The sequence below is a fragment of the Oryza sativa genome, chromosome 11 (assembly GCF_034140825.1).
Source record: "Oryza sativa Japonica Group chromosome 11, ASM3414082v1".
NCBI classification, from domain to species: Eukaryota; Viridiplantae; Streptophyta; class Magnoliopsida; order Poales; family Poaceae; genus Oryza; species Oryza sativa.
Window position 1 is genome coordinate 25,920,899 of NC_089045.1, and position 18,457 is coordinate 25,939,355.

Here is an 18,457-nt window from a genome sequence, read left to right on the forward strand (position 1 = left end):
ATGGAAAGTCCTTAATTAATTAGCTAGGACGCCATCAACACCAACCAATACCGGAGCTATGGTGGTACGTGCTTGATGAGGATTGCTAATATAGCATATATACTAGCAAAATACTCGTGCCTCGCTACGGATAAATTATTTCTTAGGATAAATATTCCCTCCATCCCATAATATAAGGCGCGCACGTATTTCAAGATTCAACCTTTAAAACATTTGACCAACACCTAGTATAAAATGAAATGAATTTTATTTGTTAAAAATTATATCATTAGATTAAGATTTAAGTTTACTTTCATATGGTTATAATTTTGTTGCTATAAACCTTATAGTATACGAGAAATTATAAGCTAAAAAATAGTTGTGGAGACCGTGCCAACTTTGACCGCGCCTTATATTATGAGATAGATGGAGTATTGATTAGAAATTTTAATAATAATTAGGATGGATAAAAACCACTATTGCATATTGATATCCTCATGTTCTCATAATGCTCAAGACGAGTGTGGATGGTCCGACGATCAAACGGCGGTAAGGACTGTGGTAGGACGTGTCCCACAATTGGACTCATCTATTAATGGTCGGCGTTGAGGACTGTGGTAGGATGTGTCCCACAATTGGACTCATCTATTGATGGTGGACATTGGTAACGAAGAAAACCAAAAAAGCATAAACGCGACTGACAACATGGTAGAGAGAGAGAAACGACTATGGTGACCTCCGGGTCTGATCTGGATCGCTCATTTTTTGTCCGGTCCAATCTGGTTTTTCTTATAATAATACACATGGTTTTTGCTGAGTTTTTTTTTGGCCCGATCTGGTTTTGTAATAATACACATGTTGCATAATACACATGGTTTTTTCAGGTTTGATCCGGGTCACTCATTTTTTTCCGTCTGATATGGTTTTTCTTCTAATAATACACATGGTTGATCTTTTTTTTTAATAATACACATGGCTTTTCTACTACGATCCAGGTCGTCAAGTTTTTTTTCTGTCCGATCTGGTAATTTTTGTTCGGGTCGCTGGTGGATGGTTTTTTTTTGGTTTGATCTTGTTTTTTTGGTCGTGTTGCCAGTTGATTGTTTTTTCCAGTCCGGTTTGGTTTTATCCGCGTATAACACAGATGACGGATGAAAATTAAGGTGAGTACAGAATATCTTCAATTTTTATAAAAGGTAAATATAAAGATTAGGTAACTATTTAGGATTCAATCCTTCGTGTGCACCAAGAAAAAACCAGAAAAAAAAATCGTGACCCACTAAAAAATCGGACGAAAGAAACCAGACAAAAATAATTTACGGAAGCCTTACTTATTTTTAAATTATATATATAGAGAGAGAGAAAGGAAAATGCAAATATGAGCTCGGGTGCATATGTACCTGCAATCTCTCCCGTCCAGCCACGCAAAGATTCGTGCGTACATGGTTAAAGGGTGGCGCCGCAGCCTAGCTTGCTTAAGCAGAGAGCAGATGGGAGTTAACGCAAGGGAGAGACATTCAGGCCACTTTAAATCGTAGGAATAAAAAAACAGATAAATAGAAAAAATACAGGATTCTGACAGAAATATAATTATAAAACAGAGGATTATAAAACACAGAAAAAACACAAGAATAGCGTTTGATTGGACCACAGGAAAAACACAGGAATCAGATGAGAGAGATAGACTCAGAGGAAATGTTCCAAGAGGTTAGACCTCTTGCTAACTTTCCTCCAAAATATGTATAGGATTACCCATTCCATAAAAATTTTAATGAATTAGATAGGATTCACATTTGTTTAAATTTTTTTTTCTAAAGGATTGAAATCCTCTAAAATGGCCCTCAAGTTGTACAAACGTACACAGAAACATAACAAAATCCCCTTAATGCCCATGCCAGCTGAGGATCTCATGATGAGGGACTCGACGATGTTGACTACACATTGCAGGTAACACATGAGTTGACAACACCGTAAATGATGGACTCAAGACAGCATTGCAGCAGACGGCAATACAGCATGCATGCAGCATCTGTTCGGATGCTGTATCATGCATGTAGCATGCGACAGTTCACTCGTTTATGTTTTTTCATGCCCCAGGTTACGACATTTGCTCAAAAATGTATAATATAAAACGGATGGAGTATATATATAAGCTCTAAAATACTATATAAGCATATAAATCCCTAAACATTTGCTAAAAAAAATTAAGGAATAAGAGAAAAAGAGATGAGTGGATTGGCGACAAGTGTATTATAGGCAATGTATTGTATATGTTGATGTGAATAAAATGAAAGATGATCACTACCTATTTTACTCCCTTTATCCGATGTACAATATAAGGTATTTTACACTTGGCACGGTCTCCAAAACTAATATTTGGTTTATAACATCTCATATACTACAATATTTGTAGCAATAAAATTATAACCATATAAAACTAAATTAAAATATCAATCCAATAATATTTTTTAGTAATAAAATCAATTGATATAATACTATTTGTAAGTCAAATATTTTAAGAAAATAAACTTCACATCCTCATATCCGTAGCCGTTGTATGCTTTGCTTGTTTTTTTTCAGCTTTTGACATTCAACTGAAAATTATCATTAAAATCTGTCAAATGTAAACAATGTAATTTTAATAATTACATTATATTTGTATTATAATTTCATACCCCATGTAACTAGCATATAATTATAAGCATATAATTATAGGATAAATAGGATGTAAGTTGATATAAGTCATAAAAACCATAATAGCCTGGTGGAAGTGTCATGCGCCTGCACCCCATGAAAAAAAAATGGTACTACCTCCATATTTTAATGTATGACACCGTTGACTTTTTATCCAACATTTGACCATTCGTCTTATTAAAAAAATTTATACAATTATTATTTATTTTATTGTGACTCGATTCATCATTAAATGTTCTTTAAGCATGATATAAATACTTTCATATTTACACGAAAATTTTGAATAAAACAAATGGTCAAACGTTGGTCGAAAAGTTAACAGCGTCATACATTAAATTAAAATACGGAGGGAGTACGTAGTAAGATGCATCCGTGGTGCCAGCGAGCACAGGAAAAGATGTTTGCATTTTTTTTCTATTTGGGTGTCTTGCACTTGTACATCAAAAGCTTCAGGAAGGAGTACTGCACATGATCTGCTCTTGTGCATCGGTGGAAAAATCACATTTTATACGCAGGTTACTACAGGTGGCCACGTGTCAGTCATCCATCTAGGTGCACGTGTGCTCGCGCGTCCAAATATTCCAAAATATATATATATATATATATATATATATATATATATATATATATATATATATATATATATATATATATATATATTAGTTACTGCCTTTCTTCTTTTAATCGGAATCCAAACCGTTGTCGGTAATTTTTTTTTGGAGTTTGATGGTAATCGAGCAGACCACTTTGTATTCCTACGTTAGCACTACAACTCTAATGTCTAACTATATACGTATATACGTATTAGATCTTAACCGTTGAAATCTAGATATATTATAATCCAATGGTTAAATTTTTTTTCCTTTTTCTCCGATTAATGTGAGAATTTCTAGCCCCCACAACGAACGTGGTGCCTCCTTTCAAAGCTGTTTTAATAATATAATAACTAGCTAGGTGGCCCGCGTAATTACGCGGCTAGTATCCATACAAAATTATTTACATATGAGTTTACTTAAAATTTGTTAAATAGCTTCCTCGTTATATTAGGATTTAAAAGACTGAACCTTATCATCTCTATTTTTCTAATTTTATAGTTTTTTAAAGTCACACTTGCCGCTACCTCTTGCTCTTTTTTCACACATTTATTTGCTTGCTCGATCTACTACGGCATCTATTCGTCCTCCTTTGAACTTTAAAATAGAACCTTATAAATTTTAGACTTAATCAACTCATTGGCTTTCATTTTTATAATTTTTAGAAGTCCCATCAAACGCCGCCACTCTACTCCACTTATGCACGTCTGTCTCCTTCTCTCTTTATCGTCATTTGGATTTTAAAAATCGAATATAATGATCGTCGGTGTTCACTTTTAACTTTGTAGAAGTCCCACCAAGCCATAAGCAAGTTAGCCATTATACTCCTAAACGGCCCATCCGATGTCTTCCCTTTTAATTGTCATTGATATTTTAAAATTCGAACGTGATTCTCATTATGGTTTATTTTTTTACTTTCCTGCTAACCATCATGTTTGTGCTGCTTAACAGGTTATCCGTCATCTCTCCTTTTAATCGTCATTGGGATTCTATTAATTTGTGGTTTTGTTTATTATTTTTACCCTTGTTGTCTTCCCTCTTTAATATCATTGAGGTTTATTTTTTTACTTTCTAGAAATCCCGCCAACCACCGTGATCGTACTGCTTAACGGCATGTCCGTCGTCCCTCCTTTTGATCGCCATTGGGATTCTATTTGGGTTTTGTTTATAGTTTTTGAATGTCCCATCAACTGCTGTCACTTTACTCCTTTACGACTTTGTTGCTTCTTCCCTCTTTATTGTCATTCGTTATTGTTGCGTTTTCTAGATGGATGGTGTTTATTGAAAATTCTATATTTTTTATTCCGATATTATATTATTTATAAATTATATTTATACTTGAACTCCTATAATTATTTTTATATTTTCAGAATTTAATTTGATTTTTATTTCAAATTTTAATTAAACTTATGTTATTTTTATTTTATATTTTATTCTGAATTCTAATTAATCTCGTATTAGGTTCTTATATGTACTCTTCATTTAATATTGCTTATTTTTAATTCCGAATTTCAATTATTTTTAATTTGTATTCCTACTTAAACTCTTATGTCCTTTATTTTTCTAATTTTGGGTTTTATTTTATTTTTATTCTAAATTTTAATTAATATCGTATTGGGTTCCTATATGGACTCTTCTTTCAATATTAATTATTGTTTATTCTGAATTTTAGTTATTTTTAAAATGTATTCCTACTTGGACGCCTAATGTTCCTGGTCCCTTTGCTCATGCATACATGATATTCTTACATTGTTTTATTCCAACTGTATTGGTTATTTGATTTTTTTTATTTCTACCTTGAGTTAACGTGTCCTACACTGATTAGATTTGTACTCTGGATTTGATTACAGGACCTCCATGCAAATATGTCCGACTCTTAATCCTAATCATAAAGGTTTAATTAACTTGCCATCACTGTATATAGAATAGGCCGGTCCCAATTTTAGTCGTTTTCTAGTTGGACTTCGATATTTTTCATGTGTTAATCTGCACCATTGAAAAATCTAAACAGCTACAATCTAACGATCAAAATATTTTCTCTTTTTCTTCGACTAATGTGGGAATTTCTAGCCCCACAGCGAACGTGATGCCTCATTTCAGAACTGTTTTAATAATATAATATATAGATAGATACTAGCTCAACTAGTTCGTATCGTACTTGCTATGTTTTCTTAATTGTTTCTCCATTGATGCACCTTTTTCATACAAAATGTTTTTTTACAAACAGCAATTTTGCCCAAAATATAAAGGTTTTCTTGCATTCTTATTCTTTCTCATATATGACACTACAACGCAGATTGAGATCCTCAGGAGAATCCGACATCCAAACCTGGTCACCCTTATAGGAGCCTGCACTGAGAAACTCGCACTCGTTTGAGTATTTACCTAATGGTACCCTTCAAGATCGTCTCTCAGAAGAACACAGAGAATCTTTCTCATGGGAAGAAAGAGTTAAAGTGGCTGCCAGCATATGCTCTGCTCTTCTGTTCCTCCACGAAACAAAACCTAATCCAATTGCCCACGGTGATCTTAATCCCAGCAACATCCTTTTCAACGCTGAAAATGAATGCAAGCTCTGCGACTTTGGAATTTCCCGCCATTTAGAGTATACTCAACACACAGCAACACCTCTCCATGGAACAAAAGAACCAAAGGGCACTTGGAAGTATATTGATCCGGAGTTCGAGAGTTCAAAACAATTGACCCCTCAGTCAGATGTGTTTGCTTTGGGTATCATTTTGTTGCAGCTAGTAACAGGGCAAAGTGCAGTGTTTTTAGAAACATATTTATCCTATAGTTCGGCAGGTGTAAATTTGGAAACACAGAATACACCCAGGCAAAAGTTGCTCAGGACACTGGAAATCGTGGACAGCAAACTGAACTTGGAAGACAAGTACGCAGGACACGTTGTACAAATGATATACCTAGGCCTGAAATGCAGCAGTAATGACAGGAAACAGCGCCCGGACTTGGCGACTGAAGTATTGCCCAAGATTGAAATGATGAAAGGCTAGGCCTAATGAGGATCATATTGAAGATACTTAATAATAATAATCTTGTGTAAGGATTCATCTATGTTTTTTTTTTTTGGTGCGGGGATTCATGTATGTGTTACTGTGTGTTGCTGTGTGTTAATTATCTCCCATGTTATCGGTTGCAAGTTGGGCCCGGCGCTTCTATTGCATAGAGTGCGAACCGAGCGCGTCATAGTCGAGTCGTGCACCACGATCGGGGGCGTGTGGGATGGCACACGCCGTGAACCGATCGTGGTGCGCATAGTGGAGGATCATGGTGCTTTGCATGTCTTTGTCTTTCCTTTTATATTTGCAATGAGAAAAGAACAGAAAAGCTGCCGCTTCATCGCAGCACCAAACACCCTGTGTTCTTGGCCCCGTTCATCATCTAGTCTTGTGTTCGAGCAAAGGTTGGTAGCTAGATCTATGATCTATCGATAGGGGTTCGCTAACATTCTGCAACAAATATGATATTATGTGACAAAAACCATATGACGAACATGTAAAACATCATTGATTTACGACCTATTTTCTAGAAAATCTTATGAATATTGGCATCGGTTGATTTTAATTAATGACGAATTACGAGACATTTTGTCGTACGAGTTCGGGTAGCTCACAACACGACAGAGCTTTTTGATAGAACTAGCTGTCTGTATAGTTCTCGTGATCCCACAGTTAACCATAATTCTTGTAAGTATGAGAAATATGTCGTCGTGGAGGAGACATTATTTGTCATAAGATGAGTTCACCTTCAGATTAGAATTCATATTAGAGACATGCAATGGTGAGTTGAATTCTGTCTGCACCTTGTAGCTCTCGCCTCTCGGCCGCCACGTAGACAGACTTGATCCAGCAAGCATATAAACGAATCCTACTCGTTTATTTGGGCCGAAAGCCCAAAATGTTGGCTCACAAAAGCATATGGGCTAGGATACGCCCATCTTACTATATGGGCTGCAATTAGGCCCGTATATGTATATGGGCTTTCGGCCCAAATAAACGAATCCTACTCGTTTATATTCCAAACCCTAACTAATTGCATCGACGAAGGCCACTTCCCTCGCCGCCGCCGCCGCGGTTGCCGCCGGCGACCACGTTGCCCCCACGCCGGTGGCGCGATGGACGTTCCGTTGCCCGGCGGGAGCGTCGACCAGTCGGAGGACTACTCCCCGGCGGCCACCGTGGTCCGCTTCGACCCGCCGCTCCCGCTCCTCCGTGCGCCCGTCCCGTCGTCTGCCGCATCCGGCGAGCCACCCGTCCTCGCCTTCCGCGACGCCGCGAGCTGGCGCGCCGCGTGGGAGGCCGCCGAGGCCAGCCTCCTGTCGCAATGCGAGGTGAATCCCCCTTCTCCTCCGTGACCTATTGGCAACATTGTAGGATTTTACTATTTCGGAGTAGAATTCGTTATGTGGAAAATGTGAGTTCTCGGTTAGTTTACAGGTGCGGCTATGAGCAATGCAAATAATTTGCTGATGGATTTGGGTGTATTAAATATTGTTCCATTGGCTAATGCAAGTAGTTAATTGGTTCTAGAGCATCGAAAGATTTTTACTTAATAGTTTACTGATGGATTTGGGTACATCAGGTATTGTTCCATTGCCTAGTGTATGGTTTTTTTGTGTTGATGATAAAGGCAATTTAATAAGTCCAGTGCAACTCTGCAGTTAGAATTATTTCCCCTGAGATTGTGATTCATTTTGCAGCTGGCCGAGTTGCCTTGCGCTAGTTATGCTAGGCAATAAGTTTAGCAGCTGCATACATCAAACAGAGCAAACCAGCTCCTGGCTACTGGAGATTAGTGGTTGGGGTTGACAATGCTCCACAACATTGTACATTCCACAGGCTGTGTTACTTTTGCACAGTACAATGCTATAGCGTGTCATTCATACATCAGGATGTATATGACAATATAATCTTTTTAGTTTTTTGGAGCAACATGGACACTCAACCAGTAAGTTGTAATGATCCTGTGTGCATCAACTGGGAGTTTTACTCTGATAGAAGGGAGGAACACTATTATTTTGGCTAATAAGTCTCCCTTGTTTAAGGGAAGACAGCCTCCCATGTATGTGCTGCTACAACATTTGCTAGGATTGAACATGCTTTACACAATTGAATTTCTTTTTTTGAACAAACTTTATTGATTCCATATGCAAGACAAGATAATCCTTCTTGTGGCGCATTATGCTATTGATACAGCAGTTCACTATGTTCTTTTTGCATCTTTTACCCTTAAAAGAAGACGACTGTTGCTACTCTTGCAGCTGGCCGAGCTGACTGGCTAAAGCTCTGGCAGTCAGGAAGTATAACAGCTGCATACATTAAAGAGAGCAAACAACCAGCTCATGACTGCTTAGCTTTAGTTGTCATGATTGATAATGCTTTCACAATATATTCTTGAAGTGCATTTACAATTTTGCAGTTTTCTCTACTGAAATACTGTTAGTGTTAGGTTCTAGAAGTAATAATTATGTGTGATGGAACTAGATTTCAACGGTGATTTGACATATGCATGTATCCTGTAGTGTGTTATGCTGTCTTCTGTGTATCTTATTATAAAGAACATGAATCATACCTTTCAGCTTGTTCCTATTACAATGCGCAGAGTTATCATTTTAAAAGCATTGTGTTGGAACTATTGATTCCTCTTTGTGAGCTCACCTCCTGTTAGGAATTTATCCTCTCAGAAGGATTGGACAGTACTTATGTGAGCAGAGGTTGTCAAATATTGTGTTCAGGTGTTGCTTATTGACAAACAATACTGTGTTGATCAAGAACTGTTATATGCCAAGAAACAATTCATGTGTGTTAGTAAATCATCAAAAAACTAAAGCTGCCTTTAATATTTTTCTTCATCTTCTAGGGTGCCATGGTCTGTTTTATGCATTTCATTTAGTATAATAACTGATTTCCAACAGGCTGAATCAATATGTCTTGCTTGCATATATCTTCTCATCCACCATTGTTGTGTAGTGTACTTAGTAAAGTCTATTCTAGTAGAGAATTTACCTTTAAAACAAAAATGATGAATGAGTAAGGATCTGTGTTTCATTCCACAGGCTGGGGCACGGTCTGGGTGTTCAATTACTGCATCACGCAAATGCAAGCCACCCTGGTGGAAAGGTTTATTGGGAGGAGCACCAACTGACTATCAAGAAAGAGAGAGATGTGAAGAGCGTGAGATGGCCGCTTGTCTTGAAGCAGCAAGAGAAGCTTGTGTTAAGTTTGCCAAGGAAAAATGCATTGAACCCTTCCGAGATGCAAGGATTGCTTCTGAGGGTCTTCTTGAAAATACAAAGTTCGCCATCTGGGGTGCTGGTAGTAACAGAACATCATCAGCATCCTTGTGTATCGCAAACAGTCAGTACCCGTTCAACCCTCGTCCTGGTTCTACGAACTACAAAGGAAGTGATTTGCTTGATAGTTTTCCGTCTGAAGACAACAATATTAAGGACGATGACTGAACAACACACCTGCATTGGTAAGAAATGGTCTATATATGTTTTCAGAATTGGATGCATTTCAACAAGGGAATTGCTAGAAGCCTAGAACTAGTGAAAAATCAATGGATTGAAGAACTGAGATTAAATAACTGGAGTCCTGAGGATTTACAGCAAGATCTGGAAAGAAAGAAAAACTGGACACCCAAGAATATGTGCATGTTATTTGTATGACAGTCTTGGTCTGTTTTTTTTACTACGGGGGCAGGCAGGCAGCACAATAAGCGGAGGATCGGGCCATTTTGATGTCAATTTGATTGAATGGCAGATCCTTTGGAGCTACGAAAAGCAGAGAAGTACATTGGTTCCTTGTTTTGACAACAACTCTTCCAACTGTCCTGCCTGTACTATCTCATTTCTAAGGATTTCACTAAGGAAGCATTATAATGTTGTCACGTTCTGCATTGTAAATAAATGCCTGCAGAAGTGTGTCTAGAATAGTGGCAAAAGAAGTTACCCTCAAATGACTTGAAAATTGACTTCTGAGTTCTGACCACCACAATTTTAGCAGCTAAACTCATGGCTCTCAATTGTAATTATTTATGTACCTAATTCGATCTGTGCTACTTCCATTGACTAGTTGCAACAAATAAACCACACCTTCATTTCCAAACAGCAGAATGTTATAGCTTTCAACTGCAGCAACAGTCATCACTGATGCTGATATGTGTTGTCTTCTCGGTTCATCTGTTTCGGAATCTGATCTGTTCATGGAATGTTCATAGAAGAAGAGGATGAAGAACTCATCAGCGTTCACCAGGAGAAAAATGAAAGCATCCGGACATGGACAAGATTGGGCAATGGAAAACGCAAGGAGAAACATGCATGTGGCCTTGGATGTCTATGGTGTGGTGTGCAATGGCAGAGGATGGCCGGGAGTGAGTACTGGAGAAAAGAGGGCTCTTTGTGACATGAGATTGTTGTCAGTGAGATCCAGATGGGATGGGGATGCAGAGGACAAGCAGGCCGTTCCAAGCCGATTGATCCAGCTGATGAGCTCAAGCTGCATTGCTGCAGCAGCATATGTAATGTACCCATGTACCGCGCCTCCTTTTGCAGTGCTATGCTTTCTTCAGACATTTAGCAGCAGCAGCAGAGATCGATACATTCATGTTCCTCCGATGCAGCAATGGTGGTCATGTAAGCCATGGGCCATGTACATCTCCCTGAAAAGATGAACGAACTGTGCCACTGTGAGAGATTATCCCAGGACGATCGGTAGGAAATTCTCTGCTTTTGCTGAAGTTAGCAGGTAATTTGTATGGCCCAGAAAACTCTGTATAGGTCTCCCAAGGAGGAATTTCAAAATGTTCTTTTTCAGGAATTGAACCAAATTTCGCGAAAATCTTGTCAAAATTCCTGCGTTCGAAAAGAGCCGTGTCAGAGTACCTCTTCTTTAGCTAATTTAGCTGCCTTGTTTTCTTTTGCTACGAGGACTGGAGGAGATATCAGCAATAAGAGGTTGTAATTTACTTCCTCCGTTTTATATTATAAGACTTTCTAGCATTGACTACATTCATATAAATATTAATGAATCTAAACGCATTATATGTCTAGATTCATTAACATATATATATATATATATATATATATATATATATATATATATATATATATATATATATATATATATATATATATATATATATATATATATATATATATATATATATATATAAATAAGCAATGCTAGAAAGTCTTATAATATGAAACGGATGAAGTAGCTAAAAAATTACTCAAATGAACCGGTAAAATCGACATCCTTTTCTGCACTGAAGAATCTCGTGTTTCCTGGTGAGCAGCAGCAAAAACCCATGCGACGCCTATCCACGATTCTTCTTCCCTAGCTTGTCACCTGCACGTCGTCGTCTTCAGTTCTCACCGATCTCTCTTCTACAGTTTTACAGAGCCATGCATGTCATGTAACATCCGACGCATGGCCGTCCTAGTACCTGTACCTTCCCTTCTCCTCATGTCACCTCCTACAACAAAAGCAGAGCCTCTCTCTTCTCGTTCAGTGCAGCCATGCCTCTGCTATCAGCAACATTCTGGCTTGTTGGCTTTTCAACCTCTGCTCTGAAACAAAAGGAAAAATAAAAGAATTTTAGGGCTTCTTCGGAACACAATATTGTAAAAACGTAGGAATAGAAAAATCACAATGCATTTGTAAAATAGAGGAGTGAAAAAACTAGAATTCTTTAGATTGGATTGTAAAATATGTGCTCGGACATGGCAAAGTAAAAACGTAGGAACATTTTGGAGTGGATGGAATTTTATCTTTGCTTCTCAGTAGGAGGTTGGAGTGTATGGAAGTTTTTCTTTATTTCTAAGTAGAATTCACATGAAAGGAAAATTTCCTTTTGATTTTCCCTAAGATAAATTCATGTGAACCAAACGGTGCTACAGTCATCGAATCCTTAGGGATCTAAATTCTTCATTTTCCCTTTGTTTTTCCTACAATCCGAATAAATCATTTTATTTCATTGAAAAATAGTCTTATATGGTCATTTGGAACGAAGGAATGGCATTCCCAAAATCCTTTGAAATTCCTATAGAAAATATTTTTTAAAAATAAAATCATGGATTCACTTATTACAAGATTCGACGAGGAATGACATCCTATCCTTTTTTTTTCTATTTCTGTGTTTTTCAAATCCCGCATTTTGAAGTTACCCTTGAGGATTGATTTTGGTTTTCTTTTTTTTTATCGTAGTCTCTTTTCATACCTTCATTTCTAAACTGTTTGATGTCACTAATAAATTATTAGTTTTACCTACAAATCAGTAGAGTGGAGTATTTTTCTTCTTTGCTTTCGTTCACATTTCTAGGGCTTTATCTTCTCCCATCTCGCTTTTATCCTGCTCTCTCACACTATTGCACACACACTTTGAGACACACTCTCACCCTCTTTCTCTCTCTGCATTCAGGGGACACAGGGCTCGACGACAAGGTGAGAGAGAAGGCTACAGTGCAGCCTACTGTCTACATCTTCTTCATGGCGCACGCGAGGCCATGGCCATGGCAATGGCAATGGCATCCTAGGTTGCCGTGCCACTGCATTCACCATAGCCAACAATGCCGTCTCTGGCTCCTCCAAAACGGACAACCTCCAAGGCCCCCACACATCATCTAGCTTAGCTTTAGCTAGAGCATGCGATGCTGCTGCTTGGCTCATCTCACCCGTGTGAGTTCAGTTGTGACCCTCCGGTCAAAGCAATGGCTCGCCTCCCCATGTGGACCTGTCCTCCTCTCCGTCGGCAGCCTACTGATCGAGGATTAGTGATAGATTAATATGGCCTAGTCGGGTTAATTTAACTTGGTTACTTTGCGGCGATGCTGATGTGTTCTTCTTTGGGTGTTTTGGCAGCAACGTCGTCAGAGTATGAGATTAGTTTGTTCAGACAAGCAGACAAAGCAAGCTACTCCACTCCAGCAGCAAAAGCGATGTGTTGGTTAGTGAACCTAAGCTGGGGTTAGTGAACCTAAGATAGCTTAGCCAATCTTGATTTTAGCAGCAGGACTGAACCTAAGCTGGGGTTTGATTCTGTTTTTGTTTTTGTAGGCATGGCATGGCAGGCAGGCACGAATGTCGAGGCAACGAGCCTCTTGTTCTAGCTGACAGTAATTTAGTATTAGTACTCCTTAATGGCCTAATTAATTCACCTGTTGTGGGTAGGAGCAAGATTGTGAGAAATTCCTGAATCCTGATGGGAAGAACTGTCCGAATGAGGCTACATGTTGTGCTGTTTAGTGAACCAGCAGCAACCATGGACTTGAGAGACAGAGCAAGACAAGGAGGCATGGAGTTCAGATTGTAGTACTCTGACATTTTGAAGTACCAGCAAGATTTATCACTGTGACATTTTGAACTAGTACAAAAATTTTACTGCAAGTTTATAGATCACTGCAAGTTTACATGAAATAGTTCGAGTTCCTCAGGACATGGGGAAAAAATTCCGCGCATTCGGAATGTGGCTTGAGTTTGCATGAAAGTATTAGATGAATCGCTTAGCTGAAAATTCAGGATTTGCTAATAAATTCTTGGTTCAGCTGTTCAATTTGTTCTTCATATTGATGATGCTCATTCTGAATATTTGCACAAACCATTCATGACATTTGGCATTCAGCAATCTGGTATATATCACCTTGAAAAATCAGAGTTTTTTGATACACATGACACCATTATCTCCCACATCTCCATCTTCACACGTCCCAAACATCCACTACAATCAACAAGAACCCGTTGATCTCCCGAACAAATTGGCATTCTTGATCCTTCTTCCATGGCGGCTAGCTGATCATATCTAATAGTAGTTCAGGAGGTTGCCACTGATGATGTTGTTGCTGCCATTGCAGGGGAAGCAGCCGCAGGAGGCGTTGCTGCCGGCGAGGTGGTGGTGGTGGTGATGGTGGCTGGTGGCCTTGGCCCGCCGGACTTGCTCGGCGGCGCGCTTCAGCTGCTGGAGGTGCTGCGCCTGCGCCGTCGCTCTCCACTCCTCGGCGCGCCGGTGCACGGTCGTCATCCTCCTCATCAGCTTCTCCTCCAGGTTTGATCTCATCTTCTGAATCTTCACCTGAAAAAAAAAATTGTGACAGAAATTCTGTCAGGTTCAGAGGATTATTCTGAAGGACCATGCAGCTGGTCTTGCCATGACCTGGGAGAATGCAGCATGGAGGGAAAAAGTTTCAAACTTTGAATTCAATGTGTTCACTAGAATATAGTGCATATGCATTGGTACTAGTATTGTAGTATCACAGATCATGACAATATCACTGAAAGCACATGTCTTGATCTTTGATTATGGGTAGAAATGTTATCGTGTGGCGCTCTCGGATCGAAGAACTTCACATGGCTTTTGGAATGATAGTAAGTCAGGAACAAAATCTTAAAGAATCATGGTAACTGGTTGAAAGGGTAGGGGATGGCATAGAAAGCAATGAACAATCATACTTTCCACCATTTCTAAGCAACTTAGATAAGCAAAGCGACACACGAGAAACAAACAAGAATTTGCAGTGGATTTAACCATGTTCAAGACTGCAAAGGCAAAGAAACATGGGAATGACATAGCCATGATCCCAATCTTCGTCTGTAATTTATAATTCTGGTATTTATCGATACTTGGAAAATACCAAGTTATCGATCAATAAACTTGGGTTCAGACAAATTGTATCTGAAAAATGGTTTTAGCGTGTACAGCCACAGTGACCACCTGACCATTGTCAATTAACAAATCACAATTCACAATGCAATGTTTGAACTTGACAGAACTAGATGCCAATATGTCATATTTGGCAGCATCATCAACCAGCTATAACTGATACTCTGCTGCAGGATTTGAAGTACTTAATTCGGTTTGTTCAACTGTTTTCAGATTCTCAGTATGCCATCACGGTCAAACCGGTAGGGTCCAGAGGTTCAGATTCTTTTGTTGTACAGAAGATTGAGACAGGCAATTTCTTCCTGTGAATCCACAAGGAAAAGATCACAGGGCTCAAAATGATCACACATCTACCCTAGTGAACTAGTGAAGTGAAGTCACCACTACACCTTTTGGCAAATATTGTCAACTCATATCATTGCATCTACAATGATCTAAAAGTGTAATTTTGGACTGGAAGAAAAAAAAATGTTTCTGTTTCTGAATTCTGATGCAATAATTTTACTTTGCAATATGCACAGGGCTCAAAATGATCACACATATACCCTTCTGAATTCACTACTACACCTTTTGGGTTTTGGCTACTTTTATCATTGCATCTACATTGTTCTTAAAGTGTAATCTTGGACCAGAAGCAAAATAGCTATTTCTGATGCCATAATTGAACTTTGCAATATGAAAAAAGATGAAATTATTTAGCTTTTACCTCTAGCTTTCTGGACTGTGCTTCAGCCTTGGCACTCTCCAGGTTGATCCAAGCTTGAATCTTTGCCTCTTCCCTCTGATACCTAATAATCAGACAAAACACAAGAAAATTTTCATCATATGAGAAATTCATCTCTAATCTTTGCCATAATTTATGCTAAAATTTCTTGTGCAAACCTTATGCAGCTCTTGGCCCTGTCATCGTCCTCCCACCGGCAGTCGCCGGCGCCGCCGCGCTTCTCGCCGACGGCGGCGACGCTGGCCTCGAAGTGCCTCAAGCTCTTGGACACCTCCTCCTCCTCCTCCTCCTTGGAGCTCCAGTTGATGAGCATGGCGTCGAACTGCGCGCCGAGGTCCAGCTTGGCGAAGTGGCAGTCGGCGAGGTCCGAGATGTCCTGGCCGGCGCCGCCGCCACCGCCGGCGTACGGCACCAGGGGGCCCGACCGGCTCGCCGGCGTGTTGTGCCTCGCCGGCGAGGTGCTCTTGATCGGCGTGTGGCACCTCGAGGTGGTGGAGCTGCCCAGCGGAGTCATCTCCGTGCCGATGTCACGCCGGTGGTCGATGCCGTTGCCGGCGGCCACCGCCTGCGCCGCCGTGTTCTTTGTTGGCTCGCAGTAGGAGCTCCGGAACACGAAGCTCTCCTTGGAGGGCTCCACATTGTCAGTGAACTTGTCTGAAACGTAAAAAACTTGTGAGATTTGCAGTTCTAGTTCTTGATGAACAATTATGGTACTGAATTTTTGGCAAATTCAGAACAAACAACTGAAACTTTGGATGCATATGTGACATGTGAAGGAATCGTATGAATCACATCAAGATACAAAACATTTGGCAAATTCAGAACAAAATACGAAACAAAATGAGAGCTTAAGAAACCAATAAAGTGCAGAGAAATTACACATCAAGAAAGTTAAGAAATTACTGCACAGAATTACTCTACAAGAAAGTTCAGAAATTACTGCTCAGAACAACTCTACAAGAAAGTTCAGAAATTCATTCTGACAGTGACCTCACTGAAATTTCATCTGCCTATGAACACAAAGAAAAACTCAAAGAAGTACAAAAATTAACTGAAAAAAATATTTCAGCATCTCACCTTTGAGGAACACTTCTGCAGCAGGAGCAGTGTAGAGAGCAAGAGCAGTGACGTCAGCATCCACCGACCTCCTCACCGCCGACGCCCTCTTCTCCTCCTGAAGCTTGGAGCCCTTGCCATGGTGGTGGTGATGGCCGCCATGGTGGTCGGACGACGCCTGCCTCACCCACTTCTCCGCATCCTCCCACTTGGAAGGCACCGACCTCCTCGCGGAGACGAGCTGGTGATGTGCAGGGCTCGAGGAATTGAAGAACAGCAATGGCCGCCCTGGAGTAGCTGGCACCTGCTGCTGCTGCTGCTCGGCTCGCCTCCTCTGAGCTGAGGCCGAGGAGGAAGAGGATGAAGAGGCCGTGGAGGTCTCGCGGTGGTAGCCATGGCCGCCATTGCCGGTGGCGCCGTTGCTGCTGTTGCTCCTCGCCATGGTAGCCATGGGGAAGGATGACCTCACGAACTCTGAGGTCTCCTTGAGGTTGAGGCTGCAGAGTGGGTCACTGAATGTGGGCCCGAATGGGTTCATGCCTCCTCCTCCTCCTCCAGCTTCAGCTCCCACTCCTTGGAATGAGTTCTGCAAATCGATGGATCAAACGATGAAATTTTCAATCAAGAAACTGATTTGTTGTTGATTTGTCTGGTCTTCTTGAATCAAGAAATCAAGTAGAAGAAGGGATTGGAGATGTGTTTGTTGCTTACTCTTCTTGTTGATGGCAATGTTGCAGATGGCTGCAGATAGTGTGAGGAAGAAGAAGACTTGGGCTCCATGGAGGAGACTGAGCTGAAGCTGAGCTTATGTGTTTTGGTTACTTGGTGAGCTTATGTGAAGTTCAATGAACTGAGGACTGTCACTGTCTGGGCGGCATGAGCTATGAAGTGCAGAGGTCAAGATTTTGTGTGCACCACCTTATGTCTATGGCTCTAAGCCTATGATTAGGAGGGGTCCCTGGTCTGAATCCTACTTAATGACAGTCATTACAGCACTTTGTTACACTAAATATATACAGCAAGTAGGTCCTTCTCTAGGATCTTTTTAAAAGGGTGAACTTGATGTTACCTTTGTAAAAGCCCTACAAACAGGAGCCTTGTCCTCTCTGAATGATGGTAAATTGAGTGCTGATTACTCAATATTGGAAATGTTCAAAACTAAACTTGAGTTATTTCATTTACTATTTGAATGTTCGGTGTAGCCAAGTAGGAGTAGTTTGATGACTCTTTTAGTCTTTGGTCACTCCTAGCTCTGCTTCACGCCTATTTAACTGTTGGTTGTTGCTTAGGGTTGGGCAGCACCTTTTAGCATGTTGAATTCATTGCTTTTTTCAGTCTGTGACACTGACCCTCTGGGATCTGCACTTATGTGGATAGTGAAACTTTCTACCAGGATTCATTGAAAGGATTCATTTTTTTTTAGATAATATTGAAAGGATTCATTAAAACATTTCTGTATCATTGGAAGAAAACACAAAATTCTTCCAACCTGGATGAGAGTATGGCCGAGTTTAGTTCCAAACTTTTTTTCAAACTTTCAACTTTTTCATCACATCAAAACTTTTCTACACACATAAACTTCCAACTTTTTCGTCACATCGTTCTAATTTCAACCAAACTTCCAATTTTGGCGTGAACTAAACACACCCTATATATTTGCACAATTGCTCCAACATCAATAAAACATAGTCTACAAATCAAACCTAGTGTTGTCCATTTAGTAGTTGCAGTC

General features: G+C 39.9%; 2 protein-coding genes across 2 annotated transcripts; one reads left to right on the plus strand and one right to left on the minus strand.

Annotated features, from left to right (window-relative positions):
• Nucleotides 1-7,329: 7,329 nt before the first annotated feature.
• LOC4350926 (uncharacterized) lies at nt 7,330-10,396 on the plus strand. Its single transcript, XM_015759882.3, has 2 exons — nt 7,330-7,617; nt 9,343-10,396. The coding sequence occupies exons 1-2, from the start codon at nt 7,402-7,404 to the stop codon at nt 9,745-9,747; spliced, it is 621 nt and encodes a 206-aa protein (XP_015615368.1). The 5' UTR covers nt 7,330-7,401; the 3' UTR covers nt 9,748-10,396.
• A 3,493-nt stretch (nt 10,397-13,889) lies between these two features.
• LOC4350927 (uncharacterized) lies at nt 13,890-17,617 on the minus strand. Its single transcript, XM_015760519.3, has 5 exons — nt 17,437-17,617; nt 16,747-17,311; nt 15,828-16,323; nt 15,652-15,733; nt 13,890-14,357 (listed from the first exon to the last, which is right to left on the minus strand). Exons 1-5 carry the CDS (start codon nt 17,503-17,505, stop codon nt 14,088-14,090), a joined length of 1,482 nt encoding a protein of 493 aa, XP_015616005.1. The 5' UTR covers nt 17,506-17,617; the 3' UTR covers nt 13,890-14,087.
• Between the last annotated feature and the right edge of the window lie 840 nt (nt 17,618-18,457).

Excerpts from the sequence above, each read along its gene's own strand:
- LOC4350926 (XM_015759882.3), top strand. The coding sequence starts at position 7,402 with ATGGACGTTCCGTTGCCCGGCGGGAGCGTCGACCAGTCGGAGGACTAC. Across the intron at positions 7,618-9,342 it reads GCCTCCTGTCGCAATGCGAG|GCTGGGGCACGGTCTGGGTG; the intron begins GTGAATCCCCCT and ends TTCATTCCACAG.
- LOC4350927 (XM_015760519.3), bottom strand. The coding sequence starts at position 17,505 with ATGGAGCCCAAGTCTTCTTCTTCCTCACACTATCTGCAGCCATCTGCA. Across the intron at positions 16,324-16,746 it reads TGCAGAAGTGTTCCTCAAAG|ACAAGTTCACTGACAATGTG; the intron begins GTGAGATGCTGA and ends TTTACGTTTCAG. Across the intron at positions 14,358-15,651 it reads CACAGTCCAGAAAGCTAGAG|GTGAAGATTCAGAAGATGAG; the intron begins GTAAAAGCTAAA and ends TTTTTTTTTCAG.